Below are 15,750 nucleotides of genomic sequence, written 5' to 3'. Positions count from 1 at the left end.
TAAAGTAAAAAGAAAATTGTAACAGATTTCTAAGCCTATTTCATGGGCTGCAGTTTTCAATCGGTGGGAAAGATCCACCTCGTAATTCTTGACCGAAACAACAAACCAAAAAAGGATTAAATTATTATAAATTTTTCTTCTCGATGAACTAAAAAGAAAGGCAGAAAATGCTGTGAAATTAAAAATTTTGGCGGCTTTAAAGAAAATATGTGTTTTATAAAAAGAGAAAATAAACTTCAAGGTGCTACAACAATTATTTAAATCAACTTTTTTACAAACTTTTTTAGTTCATCGAGAAGAAAAATATATAATAATTTAATCCCTTTTTTGGTTTTTTGTTTCGGACAAGAATTACGCGGTGGATCTTTCCCGCCGATTGAAAACTGCAGCCCATGAAATAGGCTTAGAAATCTGTTACAATTTTCTTTTTACTTTAAACACAATTTGTTTGTATTCGTTAAATATACAGGGTGGTTGGTAACTGGTGGTACAAGCGGAAAGGGGGTGATTCTACGCGAAAAAAGAAGTCGAAAATATAGAATAAACATTTTTTTTTTAAATTTATTATAAATTTAAATTTATTTTAAATTAACCGAGACAACGATCTACAGTGAGATCCGTTATAACAAGACGCGATAAAGTGCGCGCGTGCCGAGCGAAAATTCAAAGTCAATTTTCTCGAAAACAAAGCCTCGAACGAAAAATGTTTATTCTATATTTTCGACTTCTTTTTTCGCGTAGAACCACCCCCTTTCCGCTTGTACCTCCAGTTACCAACCACCCTGTATATAAAACCATACCTCAAAATTCAATAACTTCGTTTCTTTCTTTCCCTTCTAAAAAAAAAAAAAATCACAAAAAGACGTTGTTTTAGAACATTCTAATTCAGGACACCCCCTTAAATCTAAAGGGTAATGTCCTTTTAGCCTGGGGATCTGATCCGTCGTGTCAAGTAATTGAGTAACTAGTGGGTTTTGGTGATTGTTAACTCTTATATTATATCTGTTACTGAATTTCGATATTTCTTCTTTAACTGTGGCTATCTTAAGGTCGCGATTTGTTAAAAGTTAACGATAAAAAGAAATCGGATGGAATTCTAGTTTCTGATAATAATTATTCCTTTGACGAAGTTATTCTAATGCGACTACATGGCGAAGGTACAGTAATAATCACTAACACTATTACGAGAAGAATGCATCACCCTACCTGGACAAGGGCCAGTGTGTTTGATAAGAATAGACATGCCTTGACACTGCTTCGAGATGACCCGACACTGACTCGAATACGTAACACCGTCGCTCCCACATACCGGTGTACTTGCACCGTCACTCATTGTACATTCGGCTATCCTTTTTCTGCACTCCTCCTAAAACACACGACCCACACATGATGCACAATTATGTATGTGAAACGTTCATGTTACCAGTACAATCGTATAAAACGTGTAACCAGCTTTTTCTCCATTTTTTATTAGGATATCGCTCAAAAATCATTTATTTCTCCAAATTAAATCAAACAAATCTAAAGAACAAAGTGCATATATATATATATTTCTTTTATTTTCAATAATATGTATATATTTTTGAATTTATAACTTAATAACGTGGAACAACAACAATAATCAGTTATTTGCTGTTAACTTTTCCTATACCGCATATCAAATATCTCTTGATGACTACTTTCATTAAAAATAGCAACGTGTAAAGTTAATTTAATTCTTCTATAATTATAATATGCTTTTTCTATATCTGTACAATTTGATAATGTCGTTAGAAAATGAAATACATTATTATCTGTAAATCTGCAAGTTCCTACCGTGAGTAATGTCACTCGACTATGATGATTAATCATTGTGAATCACTTTACAGAAGCACTTAAACGTAGTCAAGTGTTTGGCATTTTGACGACTTCCCTTTAAACGGACATGACAGAGGAAGGATGAAAATGAAAACTGATCGAGCATTTCGCCGGCTGACTAATTCTTTCGTGATTTTCCTTGAATCCACCAACATCGTTTGATGTTCCAGGAAGATCGCTGACGCGTATATGTTATCTTTCGTGACCTCTTACGCGTGACTGCGAATCGCATTTCTTACAACCATAACTGGCCACAGGGATCGTTTTCCTACCTTTCAGAGGAAAATCAAATTCACCGGAGAACTTTTATTTCGAGCTTCTGTAAGTGACGTTAAACCTCCGTAACTGTCTCTCGACCAGATACGTAGATACGTAACTTTCAAATTACGATAAAACTTTCAACAAACGTTCGTTCGAACGTAAGCATTCGTAATGTAATTCTTAATTCGTATCTTTACATATGTTCTGTAATTTCTAAAATATACGATGCGTTATCTTATCACTACAAAACTAGGAATACGAGTAGTAACGCTGTACGCTATCTCGTGCTAAGAACTATTTGTAAGAAGAACTAACACGTAAAAAGTATTTTATATCGATGAGAACTGTGATAAGTTTAAACGATTTACGATAAAAAAAGGGGGGAAAAATAAAATAGATATTTCCAACGATAATCGTATAAATGGGAATCGAAAGTAACAAATAAAATATTATAAAGCGTATGATGATAGTCGTTAAAGCCGAGAGAACAGTGGTAACAATAGGACGAAAAATTGCAATTAAAATACGCACATCGTTATTCGAACAGGCAACATGTTCAATGATCTACATGCAAAGATAGATGTTTAACATTTCTATAAATAAAATGTATATTTTACATCGATTCTACAGAGTACTAATGTAAGCATGTTTTCGATGAGTAGGCTGATCACTCGCCAACTGTCACACAGGCGACAGTGTAGACACGTACAGAACGTGCGATTTATTTTAATTAATTTTAAACGACACGACTCGATGCAAATATCTACACGAAAATTCCTGAATCGAAATCCTCTGTACTACAGGAATGATTCACTGGTAATAGCCTGGAACAGAGGCGTCTTTAACACGGAGGAGGCGCCTCTGTACAGTAAAGAAGGCGCCTCGAATCCATCAGAAGAGGCGCCTGGATCATTACGTCATGCATTTGCATTGCACGGAATGTAAAACCCGATTTACGATCTTGAACGTACGACCGTGTCAGTAATTACGCTCGTTGAAATGATTGAATGTATCGTCGAGAAATACGCTGCTAATTACCGTCGGTGAAATATCGTCGTCGTCGTCGTCGTCGTCGTTGCCTCGTCGTCATTTCCTACGTGCCTTTCCTGCATAACGCTTTTATTTGAATAAACGTAATCGTTCGATATGTGAAACGATGCGACTGCTGCAACGACACGGCCGTATAAATCATTCTGAGTACCTTTTAATTCAATTAACTTCGACAGTTTTACGATAGTAGATACACATTCTACGACGATCGACGTAGTAAGGAAGAGAGGAGAGAAGTTAGAGATAGGCTCGAAGGAGGAAAGTAATCGTTAGCGCGAGATCACTTTGCCTGGCGATTTTGCAAATTTGATATTTCCATCTTTTATTAGAAACTCCTGTCGAACAACGAAGAATCTTAAGCTTCGACGAGCACTTATATCTAATTGGATAGAAGAAAACTTTTGAAGGAGGAAACAATTAACACGAATAGGACGTCGTTTTCCAAACAGGGCTAGTTCGTACGTTAAAATCCTTTTAACGACAGGAAACGTCGTGCATTAGAACTTCTACTGTAGTTACCTAAGTCACTCAAGTTATAGATCCAATCGATAAATTCCCTTAGGACGTTCGTATAATCCAGTATCGTTTGTAGATTCCATCTTTTACATGAATATTATAAGAAGTACACTTATTACATTTTATGCTACGTACTCTAAAATATACACGAAGGATTTTCTATAAAATTTTGTCTGACGCCGTTTCGACTCCTAAGAGGGAAGCCAGGAAAGCAATTTTTATACAATTTTCAAGATAATTCTCTCTTAAAACCACGGACGTGTTAATTCTCCATCGGAGGTGTATATTTACGCGTGTACACGCTCCGAAAAAATACATTCGATTTAGCCTGCCTACGCTGTGACTTCTACGAACGACGACCAAGAAACCGAACTTCCCACAATCTTCGAGGAATATAATTCATCCTCGATACCACGAACGTATTAAACGTTATTACTTATCGACAGAGGTAGATATATGGTCCATTAAAAATACGTTTCCGACTGCCGTAAGAAGCTATAAAATCAAATTCGATGTTCACAAGTGGGCGGCGTGTTCGATAAGCAAATAAAAGGCGAACGATCGAGAAGCGAGATATAACGGTGTCAAAAGGAGCCCGATCGAGGGCCGCCGGTTTGTAATAACGGAATTCCCTCGAAACGAAGACTCTCGGACCGATCCATCCAGCGGATAATCGTAACCGGAGGTGGCGCCCGATTGGTAGCACGCACCCTCGTTCCTCGAGAATGCGTTACACCGCGTGCACGCAACGCGATGCAATATATGTACGCATAATAGGCAGAGTGCAACGCGGTGTAGCGTAGAATAATCGGGGTTACGCGTTGAATGCTAACACGAACGAGGAACGTGCGCTCGACGATTGCACGCTTGGCGCCACCGTGGACGCGATTCAAGAAAACGACGCACGCGACCGTCAAATTGTGCTGTAATCACATTCGATTGCATCCAATCGTATCTCTGCCGCTCTTTCCTTCTTCTTTCCTTTTCCTCCTTCTTTTTTCTCCCCTTCTTACGACGAGAGGAATTACTCGTGAGTTTTTCTTCGCTTCCAAATGACTCTATCCATTTTTTACGCGCGTTTCTTTCGCGCGTTTAATCGTAGGAATTAAAGTTACAAGAGTTAAAGCAAGTGGCTGCGACGAAGAAAAAAAGAAAGAAGTAAATTCTGGCCTCTTGAGAATTGTGTCGCGATGAAACTTAACGTTGAACGGTGATTAACGTGTTTGTCGTCGATTGAATTTTTATTTTCTCTGCCTCATGCCATCGTGTAGCGTGTATTATATATTAATTTAAAAAAAGAAAAAAGAAGTTTATTTATGAAATCGAACGTCTTTGTTATGGTACAAATAATAGACGTTGTAAGAAACGTCGAAACTTTTTCTTCAATTTTTTCAAATATTTGTCATTTACGAGAAATCACTGGTCTACGATACCGTGTACACCCAGTATGCTCTTTAAATCGATCGCTATAGAAGATTTCTTTCACAATTGGAATTTTTCCCTTGCGTCATCCGTATTTGTTTACTATATCGCAAAGTCAAGCGACCACGTGTACTCTTCCCTTCAATTTCTTCTCCGATCCGTTCCTCTTCAATCGAATTCCATTTCTCAAAGGATGGAGTAACTTTATTTAAATTTAATCAATTAATATTTCCTTCTATGTTTTAATATAGTTTTCGTATAACGTGTGTATAGATCGTTCGGACGAACTAATACATATGTATAACGGCGATGACATAACACGATTAGTAATTATCTACGCTAGTTAAGCGGCGCCGTAGTGACCTGTTGTCTCATGTACATGCGGTTCTCTTCCTTCTATATCGTCGAAACGTATATTATTGTGATATATGGTGCGATAAAGGAGAAAAATAATCCGAGACTTCAAAAACTTAGAATTCATATAAAAAAAAAATAAATAAATATTTAGTCGATATAGATTCCAAAATCAAAGGATTTTATTTATGGCGTACGATATAAATAAATTTTTTCACCACACGCTAAATGTATTCTAAATTTATTTTGAAGACACTGGTGTACTTCTTAATGAATTAATTATCGATTGAATTTCGTGTACGGATAGTACACGATAGATAGAGAAGGAAAGAACAGAAGGTAAATTTCTATTCTCCCTTTCTACGACCATAGAAATACTTCCATCTTCCTTGTAATATAGGAAAACGAGAATGATAAACGAATGGGACATTCTTTGAAGAAAAGAGGAAGGAACAGTTGGAAATATTGATGAATCTGCAATCGAAAATTTTCATAATACACCTGTCTCGTACTTTGAAATGGAAGTCAATCATCAAATATTCCTTGCAGACGTTAGAACAAACTTGTGCGTTCCCTGTAACTGGCATTGTATTTAATCTATATCGATTAAATAATCGTTCGCTTTTCCTCGTAAAATGCTAAAAATCTTTGAAATTTTGGATCGATCAAATTTTGTATCACTCTGTGTAATAGAAACGCGATGGTTTCTCAAGTGTGCTAACAGTAACAAACGCAAATGTTGGTTCGATAGGTTGCATAAGTCTTTATAAAAAGCGCATAACTTCTCCGAACAATTTTTCTGAATCGTACGCTCGCTTATGGCAAGGATAAAGACACGTTCCGAGGCACGCAAGTATTATAAGTACGTAAACCTAATGACGGGTTCTCGAAGAAGGTGCAGCTCTTTTTTTTCTGTAGAACAGACAACGAACGAAACACAATGATTTGTCAGTGCCTTTGATTATAAGGATCGCTGAGATAGTTGGCTGAAAATGGTGATTAAAAGAAGGAACGTTTACGCGTAGCCACCTTACACGTTGTATTTTACGCTTTGATCTAACATCAAAGTTGCTTTTGTTTATTGACGTGGTTCTATTTTATGTGGTGCATTTAGTTCAGGGCAAGCTGATTTATTTGAATATCATCTAGTTTTAGAATGTTACGTTTCCTTTTGATAGATATCGTGTTAATAGTATCTATTTGACAAGACGATAATGATTATTAGATTGTCAAATATTTTGGCAAATTTTGTATCGACGATACTTGGTCAAACGACGACAGTTATTATTAAATTGTTTCTTAATTTTGCATTTTAATATTTCCTAATTTCAGAACGTTACCTTGAGCTTTTGGCAAATATCGTATTAACGGTACTCGGTAAGATAATAATAATTACTCAATCATTAAATATTATAGTATTATGCTACAGGTATAACGAGTATCGCGCTAGTAATATTTATTGAGAAGTTAACGATATTCACGAATTTTCAGGAATGTCACTGTTAAATTCGATATTTAAGGGAAAGACAACGAGATAGGATATTCAGGTTTCTGGGTAAATGTTTCGAGTTTTAATGGAGTTTCGCGTTGTCAAAGAAGATGACAAATTTGAGGCAACGCGATAACCAAAGCATTACCATAAAGCGAAGATGTGCGAATCGTTGAAATCCTCGCGAAGGATACACGCCAGTAAATGATCCTTTAACATTCAGACGGTGTTCCTGGCCGACTGGAAGCGATAATCGACTTCGAATATTTAAGCAATCACGAGAACCTGGACTCCTGCGTTACGTCAAGAACGTGCGCAAGTATTCGGATAACTATATGCGTAAGTACTTGAATACGAATTGATAATCAACGCTATTATTGTTGTTAGAAGACGTTGATTTCCACTTTCTCCTTATCTATCGGTTGAGTAGAAAATAGCTGACAAGTTGCTTATAGAATCTTTAATAATGCGTTACTTTTCAATTCCAAAATTTTCTTTTCATCTCGATGAACCTTACACGTTATTTTCGATTGTCCAATTTGGATTTTGATAAGAATAGTAATCTTTTACCGATCATGGGAATCGTTACTTTGTTATTACGCTTGAGAAGATGCTTAGCTATTCTTAAAAAATAAACTTTTATAACGTGTTAAGTGTATTTCTATTAGCAACGATACAACTACGACACGCAGTATACAACGACAATAGATGATTTCGAGTGGATTTAACGAAATATAATCTTCGTAGAAGCAGCCCGTGGCAGGTAATGCAGGAAAAATGGATCAACATCCAAAATTCTGTCTTCTTTCACAGCTATTTATAAAGATATTACATTATCGTACTTATGTAAGTCGGTGTTTTGACGAAGGAAATGTCCTATTAGCAATTGTAATATATACACCGTTAAAATATTCAAAGTGCAAATGTTTTCAAGGAACGGGTTTCGTAAATTTCTCCCGTAATTATGCCAACTCGAGAAATAATAGCATCCACTTATAAAATTTATAAAACAATGAGATATATCGGTAGAGAGCCTTATCGTTATCTAACTTGTACAGAAACGAACGAGCCAGTAAAAGTCAACGTTTCAAGGAACGAACGTGGAGAATCCCAGTCACGGAATCCATTAGCAGGAAAATAATGTTAGAAACGGCGTTCGCTGTTGAAATTCTACCGGTAGCGATCTCGTGCAATTGCATTCTTACGTCTAATTTGTTTATCGATAAATTAACGAGCCATTATCCGTCGTAAAGTAGATTCGTCCACGATTTACGAGAAAATTAATTAGTCAGCTCGAGTTTAATTGTTGCCAACAGCACGATTTCGTCTCGTTGTCGAGCGCATTTCGAGCACGTAACGTTAAAAAGATCGAGAAGGCGGGAAGAAAAAGAAATGAGGAAAATCGATAGCATAATTTAGTGCGCGCGGACGAAACGGGTTTTTCTTCCAAAGCATTTCCTTTCCGGCAGAAAATGAATCTCAACGAGAACGCTTGGAAAATTCGTGCTCCGACGATCTCATCGACGTTCAACGAAAACGATGTTAAAACGATTCGCGACTTTACTTCGAATGATAACCGTCGAGTTGTTCGTTATTTATCAGCAGACGAGATTTTATAGCGGGGATGAAAGAGGGATAAAATAAAATAAATGTAGATGTAAATATACGAAGTTCCTACGAGAGTCGATTTTTCTTGATTTTCTGATTCTCACGTTACTTAGTGAAAGCAACGTTGCGAAAAGAAAGATTTTGATATGAAATGGTCGAGAAAAGGAAACGATAAATCCACGGTGTTTTATGAGAAACAAATAATATCTGTTTAGTTATTACGTTAGTTTAAATTCATGACTATTAATCTGTGTTTAACCAATGTCATTCGTATGTTTTCAATATTTCATCGGATGAAAAGAAGTTAATCTTTTAGACTCTAATCTAGTTTAGCATAGAAATTATTTTGTGCTATGTACTTAAATCGTCTTTGATGCGTTAAGACTACGACTAACGAAACGATCAAAATTTCTGCTATTAGATTTTTCATTAGACTTTTCATTAGATTCGCTTTCGTTTTATTTGTTTGCTAGAGACACGCGAGCCCTCTTGACGATATTGATATTTACTTCTACGTGTCGAGACACAAAACACGATTACGTATGAGTTTATTTACCAATCTACCGATCTATTTGTTACTGATTTATTTATTTCCATCGTATTGCTTCAATTCCTTTGAACTACGTAGAGTATATCTAGCTGCGTGTCAGGGATCGGAGGTTCCACTGTCAAAACGATAAACGAATTTTAAATTGATACGATCAATAAGCTTTGAACGTATCCAATGAGTTCATCAAACGAATTAGATATAACCAGTTTAAATTATTATGCACAAACGTACGCTCCATATGAGATACGAGGACTAACGCGTTAAGGGTTTCAACAATCAGTCGATTACTATAGATACAGGCCATAGTGACATCCCGTGGCTAATTAGAATTCGCGGAAAGAGAACAGGTCATGTGTATTCAGCGCTAGACGACACGCAAATGCAAATTTCTACAAACAAGAGTCGACCAGCGTGATTACTTGTTGCACCTGTCTGTCGCTGGTCGCCTACGTTCAAGTGTATGTAAAGTTCTATACGTTTCGTGCTTGATAGCGATCACGTGGACAGCGGTGTATCGAGCAAATTCAAATCGATCCTGTTCCAGAGTGGCCGGTTTATCAGCGAAAAGCGAAAAATTCCCGTAGAACATTCATCACGCTGTGTTTGACCATTTCTATTAATATCGAGCCGCCGTGGTAATATGTATCGAATTATGTGTAGGTTTATTAGGTCGTTGAGAAATTGGTCGCAGAGAAATTGTAGGAATTAGAGGCATGTTTTCATGGAATTAGTAGTTTATTACGCAATATATGCAACGTTTCTTTTGGTAGTCTATTTGGTAGTAATTCTTTGATCTTTTCGGACAAATAATTGACATTTTCAAACTCTTACGAATCTTCCAAGTCACGAAGCTTCCAGCTTCTGAACTTCCAAACTTTTACATCTTCGATGATTCAAATCGTCGAAAAATTTGTAGATTTCAAATTTCTCATTTTTCCAATTTTCAAACTTTCAAACTTCCGATCGTCCAAATTTCCTCATTGCACTGATAATCGCTCCGTTGCAAAGACATGATCTTCTTTTCAAACGAGGCAACGTGCTCGCGAGAAGTATGAAAATGAGAATAAATGAGGGGGAACGTAGAGGAATAATATTCGTAAAAAGAAATGGAATTTTTAAGTATCGTTCAGAACGACGTTAAAGATATTTATGACACGTATCTATATGGAAGTTGATTCGGAGAATAAATGCGCGGCTGAATTATTCCTCCTTGTTAGATGCCAAGATTTCAAGGTCACGTTCATTTCCTTTTTGATATAATCGTGAATTTTTATTGACCACGAACTGTGCATCCATAATTGGTATTTTCATCGAGATACTACATGATACATCGTACATTCGACATTTGCCCCATGTTCATCGAACAACAACAAATACTTTTCAACCATGAAAAAAGACAAGAAATGGCAAAAGATTGAAACGAGTGCTTTTATATCTTTGAAAGTTTCGCATCGTGGTTCGATGGAAAGAAAGCAATAAAATAAAAGCCAATGATATACTTACCAAAATAAACTGTACATTTAATTTATAAGAATTATCCAGAAACTGGTGATTAACTGTAGAAAATTAGTAAAACATATTCTCACTGAAAAGAGAAAAGGATTAAAAAATTGCCTGTAGGCTCGAATTTCTCCAAAGCTACGCGACTAAATCGTACGACTCGTATCTGCAGCTCTCTACGAACTCCGTATCGCAGCGTATAAGCGAAACATAGCACACGATCCGCTAAATCACCAGGCGATTCGGTCAAATTCGATAAACGTTCTCCTTAATTGCATCTAATCCAAAAAGCAGAGCGATCGTCGAAGGCAGAAAGACCGATAAAAATGAATAATGATTCGCGAACAAGAAGGAGGCACCGTTTCCATCTATCGAGCGTGGAAGGATGGTTATTAATTAGGCGAACGTGAGACTCTCTTTTTGAATTCTTAGCGGACAGGAACGAGTTGTGTTTAACGGGACGAGTGTTAATTAGTGACGAACGTCTCGACGACGAGGCGTCGTCGTCATTGACACGCGCGCCAATTATCGGACTACATTTTCCGCGGTAGTTACCATTAATTGTAGCTTCGTGAGCGAATGTCACGAACGATATAACGACTCGTCAAGAATGTGTCATCTTTCTTTTTGCCTCTTTAGCTCGGATAGGATTTGCTACCAATTTCGTCTGGAGAATTATTACAGGCGCCAAGGAAGTGTGTCAGAGAAAAAGGAGAAGTAGAAAAAGAAATAACAGGACCGACGATCTGCTGGAGTAGGAAGAAGAATATTCTCTGTCGCGAGAGAGGATAAAAATCGTACGAAGAAATTTATACCCGTAGAAACTCGTAAGCGTGTAGTAATATCGTGGTTCAAAAGTATGCGGATTTGCTTGTCTTTAACAGGATGTAATTTAATTACTAAATTACGGATGAAGAGATATGCAATGATTCATCTGGCACTTTGTGTTATATGTACGTATAATGGCTACAAAAAGTACTGACACGTACCCTCCTTTTCCAATGAAGCGTTTTTTTTTTCTATTAAATTACACGTTCTATTTTTATTGTATCGAATTTTTCCGGACGCGCGAAAGTGCTATTAAATGATACGAAATTTGGTATATTTATACAGGGTGGTTGGTAACTGGTGGTACAAGCGGAAAGGGGGTGATTCTACGCGTAAAAAGAAGTCGAAAATATAGAATACAAATTTTTCGTTCGAGGCTTTGTTTTCGAGAAAATCGACTTTGAATTTTCGCTCGGTACGCGTGCACTTTATCGCGTCTCGTTATAACGGATCTCACTGTAGTTCGTTGTCTGGATGGAAAAATTTAAAGAAGAAAAAAATAAAAAAATGTTTATTCTATATTTTCGACTTCTTTTTTCGCGTAGAATCACTCCCTTCCCGTTTGTACCGCCAGTTACCAACCACCCTGTATACTTCAAATATTTAAGATATTTATTAATTAATACGTGCGTCGACGCTTTTTGCGCCTCCTATGTATGTTTAATTTTCTAAATTCTGAATCAAAGAAAAAAGATCTTCTATGATCCGAAATCCATGAACAGAAAAATGATTAAATCATTTCAAGCAGTGACGCGTCTAATATCGGTACATTGCATCGATTTTTGTGCACTTACGGAAAGTTTAAAGGTGCGAAACGCACCGAGTGCACATAATACGCGAAGCTGTATAAAATATCCAAACTAAGATACGAAACATACGTCTGCTCAAGTTCTTCTTTTTTAATTCGGTTGCTGCGTATATAAAATTATGAATATGCATAGACACGCGCAAATTATCAATAACTTAAACGTATAGTTCGTCAACTCCAAAAATAGATAATAACTACTTCTACTCGTTAGTTTCGCACAAATTCATATAGCGTTACGACATAAATTCAGCAAAAGTGCTCGACCAGTTAGGACCGATAGTACGTGCGAATAAGCAGAAAGAGAAGAAAATGGAAGAGAAGAAAAAAGGAAGTGTTCCAGTAGATTGGCGCCATGCGGCACCGAATTGCCCCCGTAGTTGACACGACGAGAAAATTGATTATAGAGTAGCGACGGCGGCACGGCAGATCGATTTGAGTCACGATAAAACTCGATATTATAGCAACCGATCAACGATCAAGGTCCTGGGCCGGCACGCTTGGTACACCGATCGTAAAATTACTATGAGTTTAATTGCTTTTCGAATACCTCGTTACCGACTCGGTAATTGCTATTTAGATCGGGTGCGATTGGAATCCGCCGCGGAAAAGGTTAACCTTATTCGCGTTCTTGCAGGAAACTCGTTAAAAATCCCATTGGTAATGATACGATATGAATGTGGATCGAGAGGAGGCGAAAAACAGCCGAGTCAACGATGAAATATCGCTTTTGTGCAGTAGCGAAACAGCTGAGTAACGATCGTTGATAGAACTGCTGTGAACGTGGCTTAAAGCTTTGAGGACCGTATGCTCCGACGCAGCATATAGCCTGAATTCCCGCGTATTTTTGGAGCGATCGAAGAGATTCAAAGATTTGATGATTTTCTGTATATTTTGCTACATTTCGCTATAGTTCGGCTCGTCTATTGATATTTTACTCTTCTTCGATATACTTCGCTGTTCTGGCGAAGGAAGGAAAATTAGAAGGAAAATTTAACTTTCCAATTTCGACTAAAGTTTGTCTCGTCGATTATATTTACTCTTCGATGAACTTTATTTTACTATACTTTGAAATAAAATTCCAATAAAATTTCAAGCTTGAACTTAACGTCGGTATATCGTATCTGTATATGGAACACTGCTATAATGTATTTATATTATATCAAGCGATAAAATTTTGTTATCGATTTTATTAATTTTGGATGAAACACACGACCCAAACGACATACGTCTAAAGGATACAGTTGGCTCGAAAATAACCGAAAGAACGTTTTTATTACCGAATTATGTGCATTAATTATCTCCCTCTTTTCGTACCATTTTTAGAGTGCTCTTTCACAGACTATTTGTTATTTCTGCTTCTTTGATATAGCTTTTATCAGACACGTTCTTTGCTTATCACGATGCACTTTAACTTATCGAATCAATGGAATAAATCAGTGTGTGTCTCTTCGACGATTTTAATAAAGAATTAAATCGATCACAATATTAGATGGTCTCGAAGGTTTCTTCCGCTTTATCAATAAATAACAGATGCACGATATTTTGTGTTTTATATCGTGTTACCCAGTTAGTGCATAATAGATGCAATTTTTTCACAACTCGTGGGATTCGCTAGCAAAATATTTACTAATATAGCCAACATAAATATCACGTTCCACGTGCATTTTTGTGTCATTCGTTGAATTGAATCTTTTACCACGAAGAGAATTTTTCAACGAAAGGAACAAATAATAATCATAAATAATAATAAATAAAGGAGAGTATGGAGAACGCGGCAGAACATCACACGAAAACGCACCTAAGAACAATATTCGCCAGCAAAGCTCGAAAGTTTTGAAAACGTGGCATTACATCGTTCCTGAAGAGATGATAAGGAAGATAACAGACCAGAATCGATCGCACGTAATTCAATAAGACGTACTTCAATAAATAATAACAAATAACAGCAATATATTTTCTCTCCTAGATATTAAAGTTGTTTTCGATGCTCATAAATCGCGATAGTCAAGCTTCGACATTCCGCAGCTCTTCACCTACTTGTTCCATCGAAATTTCATTGGAACTTTGCAAAACTGAATTTTCTCGTATTACGAGAAGACCAACGTTAATCGGCTTGGATAATCGGTCAGACGAGGAACGTTCGAGAGAGGCTAATAGCCGAAACGACGAGGAGTTGGCCGGCTAACGATGCAGAAGGTGAAACGATGCACAAAAGGCAGAAAGGGGAATATCTGCCAACACCTGAGCATTCGGGGGAAGCTTTGCGTGTCGCAATGCACACGAGAAGGTGCACATGTGTGTTCCTGGTACGGCGAGAGGAGAGGAGAGAAAGAGGTAAAGAGGAGAGGACCTCGTAAGATATTGGCTCTCCCCAAACAGGTTTCTTAGACACATTCTTTCGCGGCTTGATGCTCGCCATTCGTGCAACCAGCTTCTTATTAATTATTGCTCGTCTTCGGATGGATTAAGACACGAAATTCAAGACGTCTTCTTCGTGGCGCTGAAAAAATCCTATTAAGTATTGTATTTCGAACAAGACGCGATTCATCAGCTGCTTATCGAAGACACACGTGTCCCGTCAATTTCTCTCTTTCTCGAAACGATACGCTTTCAGCTTTCGTTTCTGCTTACTCGGTGCACGAGTAACACGTGCAAAATACTTTCAGAAATTTTGTCTAATAGCGCACCTGTGTAATTATGCGATAAAAACGTTTATCCGCTCTACTGTTTTCTTCTGTTTGCCATACTGTTGTAGCTAATGTTAGTTAAAATTCTATAGAAAATATTACGTGCATATGGGTGTATTATATCTCGTAACTATAAAACCATACAAGAACTTTCGATCTTGAAATGTTAATGTTACAATGTTAATGTTAACTTGAAATCGAGTCATTTATTCTTTTCTATCCCCAGAAGGAACAAATTGTAATAATAACTTTTACAAGTTTAACTGCGATTTTATCCTGCTATATATCTTATCTCTTGCATCTCTAGCAATTCCAAGAATCGTCTTCTTTTATTTATCATTTGCCTTTGTAAACGATACCAATCGAAATCTTCTTAAATACTTTTTGAATACGCTTTTTAAATGCGAGAACAATTAATCGCAAAGCGAAAGATCTATTCGTTTAATGATTTTCGCATACTACTGTACCTCGACAAACCCTTTTGCACACGTACATATTACACGTGTCTATGTAACGGTTATTTGTAAAATGAACACGTCGATGGGAAACATGCAAATCGAAATATCGTCGTGGGATTCGTTGTGCAAAGATCAAACATCTTGAAACACTTGGCGCTGAAGAGCCATAATATTTGCAATAGTCTCATCTAAGGAAATAAAGGGTACGATTTTCGATGAAAATCGAACAAGACTGGATGAGATACGATCGCCATCTAATGCGTACTTGGAAGCAAGCTGTTTCTTTCTTCCAGGTACAAGCAGAGCTAAACGTTGCACGTGTGCACCTTTGGACGAGTTCGAGCCTGACCGTCTGGATCGGT

The 15,750-nt window shown here is 37.1% G+C and overlaps 1 protein-coding gene across 2 annotated transcripts in view; it reads right to left on the bottom strand.

Annotated features, from left to right (window-relative positions):
* magu (SPARC related modular calcium binding-like protein magu) overlaps positions 1 to 15,750 on the bottom strand; it is a 33,959-nt gene that overhangs the window by 12,215 nt on the left and 5,994 nt on the right. For both annotated transcript variants that reach the window (XM_033339378.2, XM_033339380.2), the window contains exon 2: positions 1,207 to 1,366. In XM_033339378.2, coding sequence (XP_033195269.1) covers positions 1,207 to 1,366 — 160 coding nt within the window. The remainder of the gene's footprint in view (positions 1 to 1,206; positions 1,367 to 15,750) is intronic.

Source organism: Bombus vancouverensis, chromosome 1, assembly GCF_051014615.1.
Source record: "Bombus vancouverensis nearcticus chromosome 1, iyBomVanc1_principal, whole genome shotgun sequence".
In the NCBI taxonomy this organism is placed as follows: domain Eukaryota; kingdom Metazoa; phylum Arthropoda; class Insecta; order Hymenoptera; family Apidae; genus Bombus; species Bombus vancouverensis.
The sequence above is the reverse complement of the archived record's forward strand: the minus strand, read 5'-3'. Positions and strand labels throughout refer to the sequence as shown.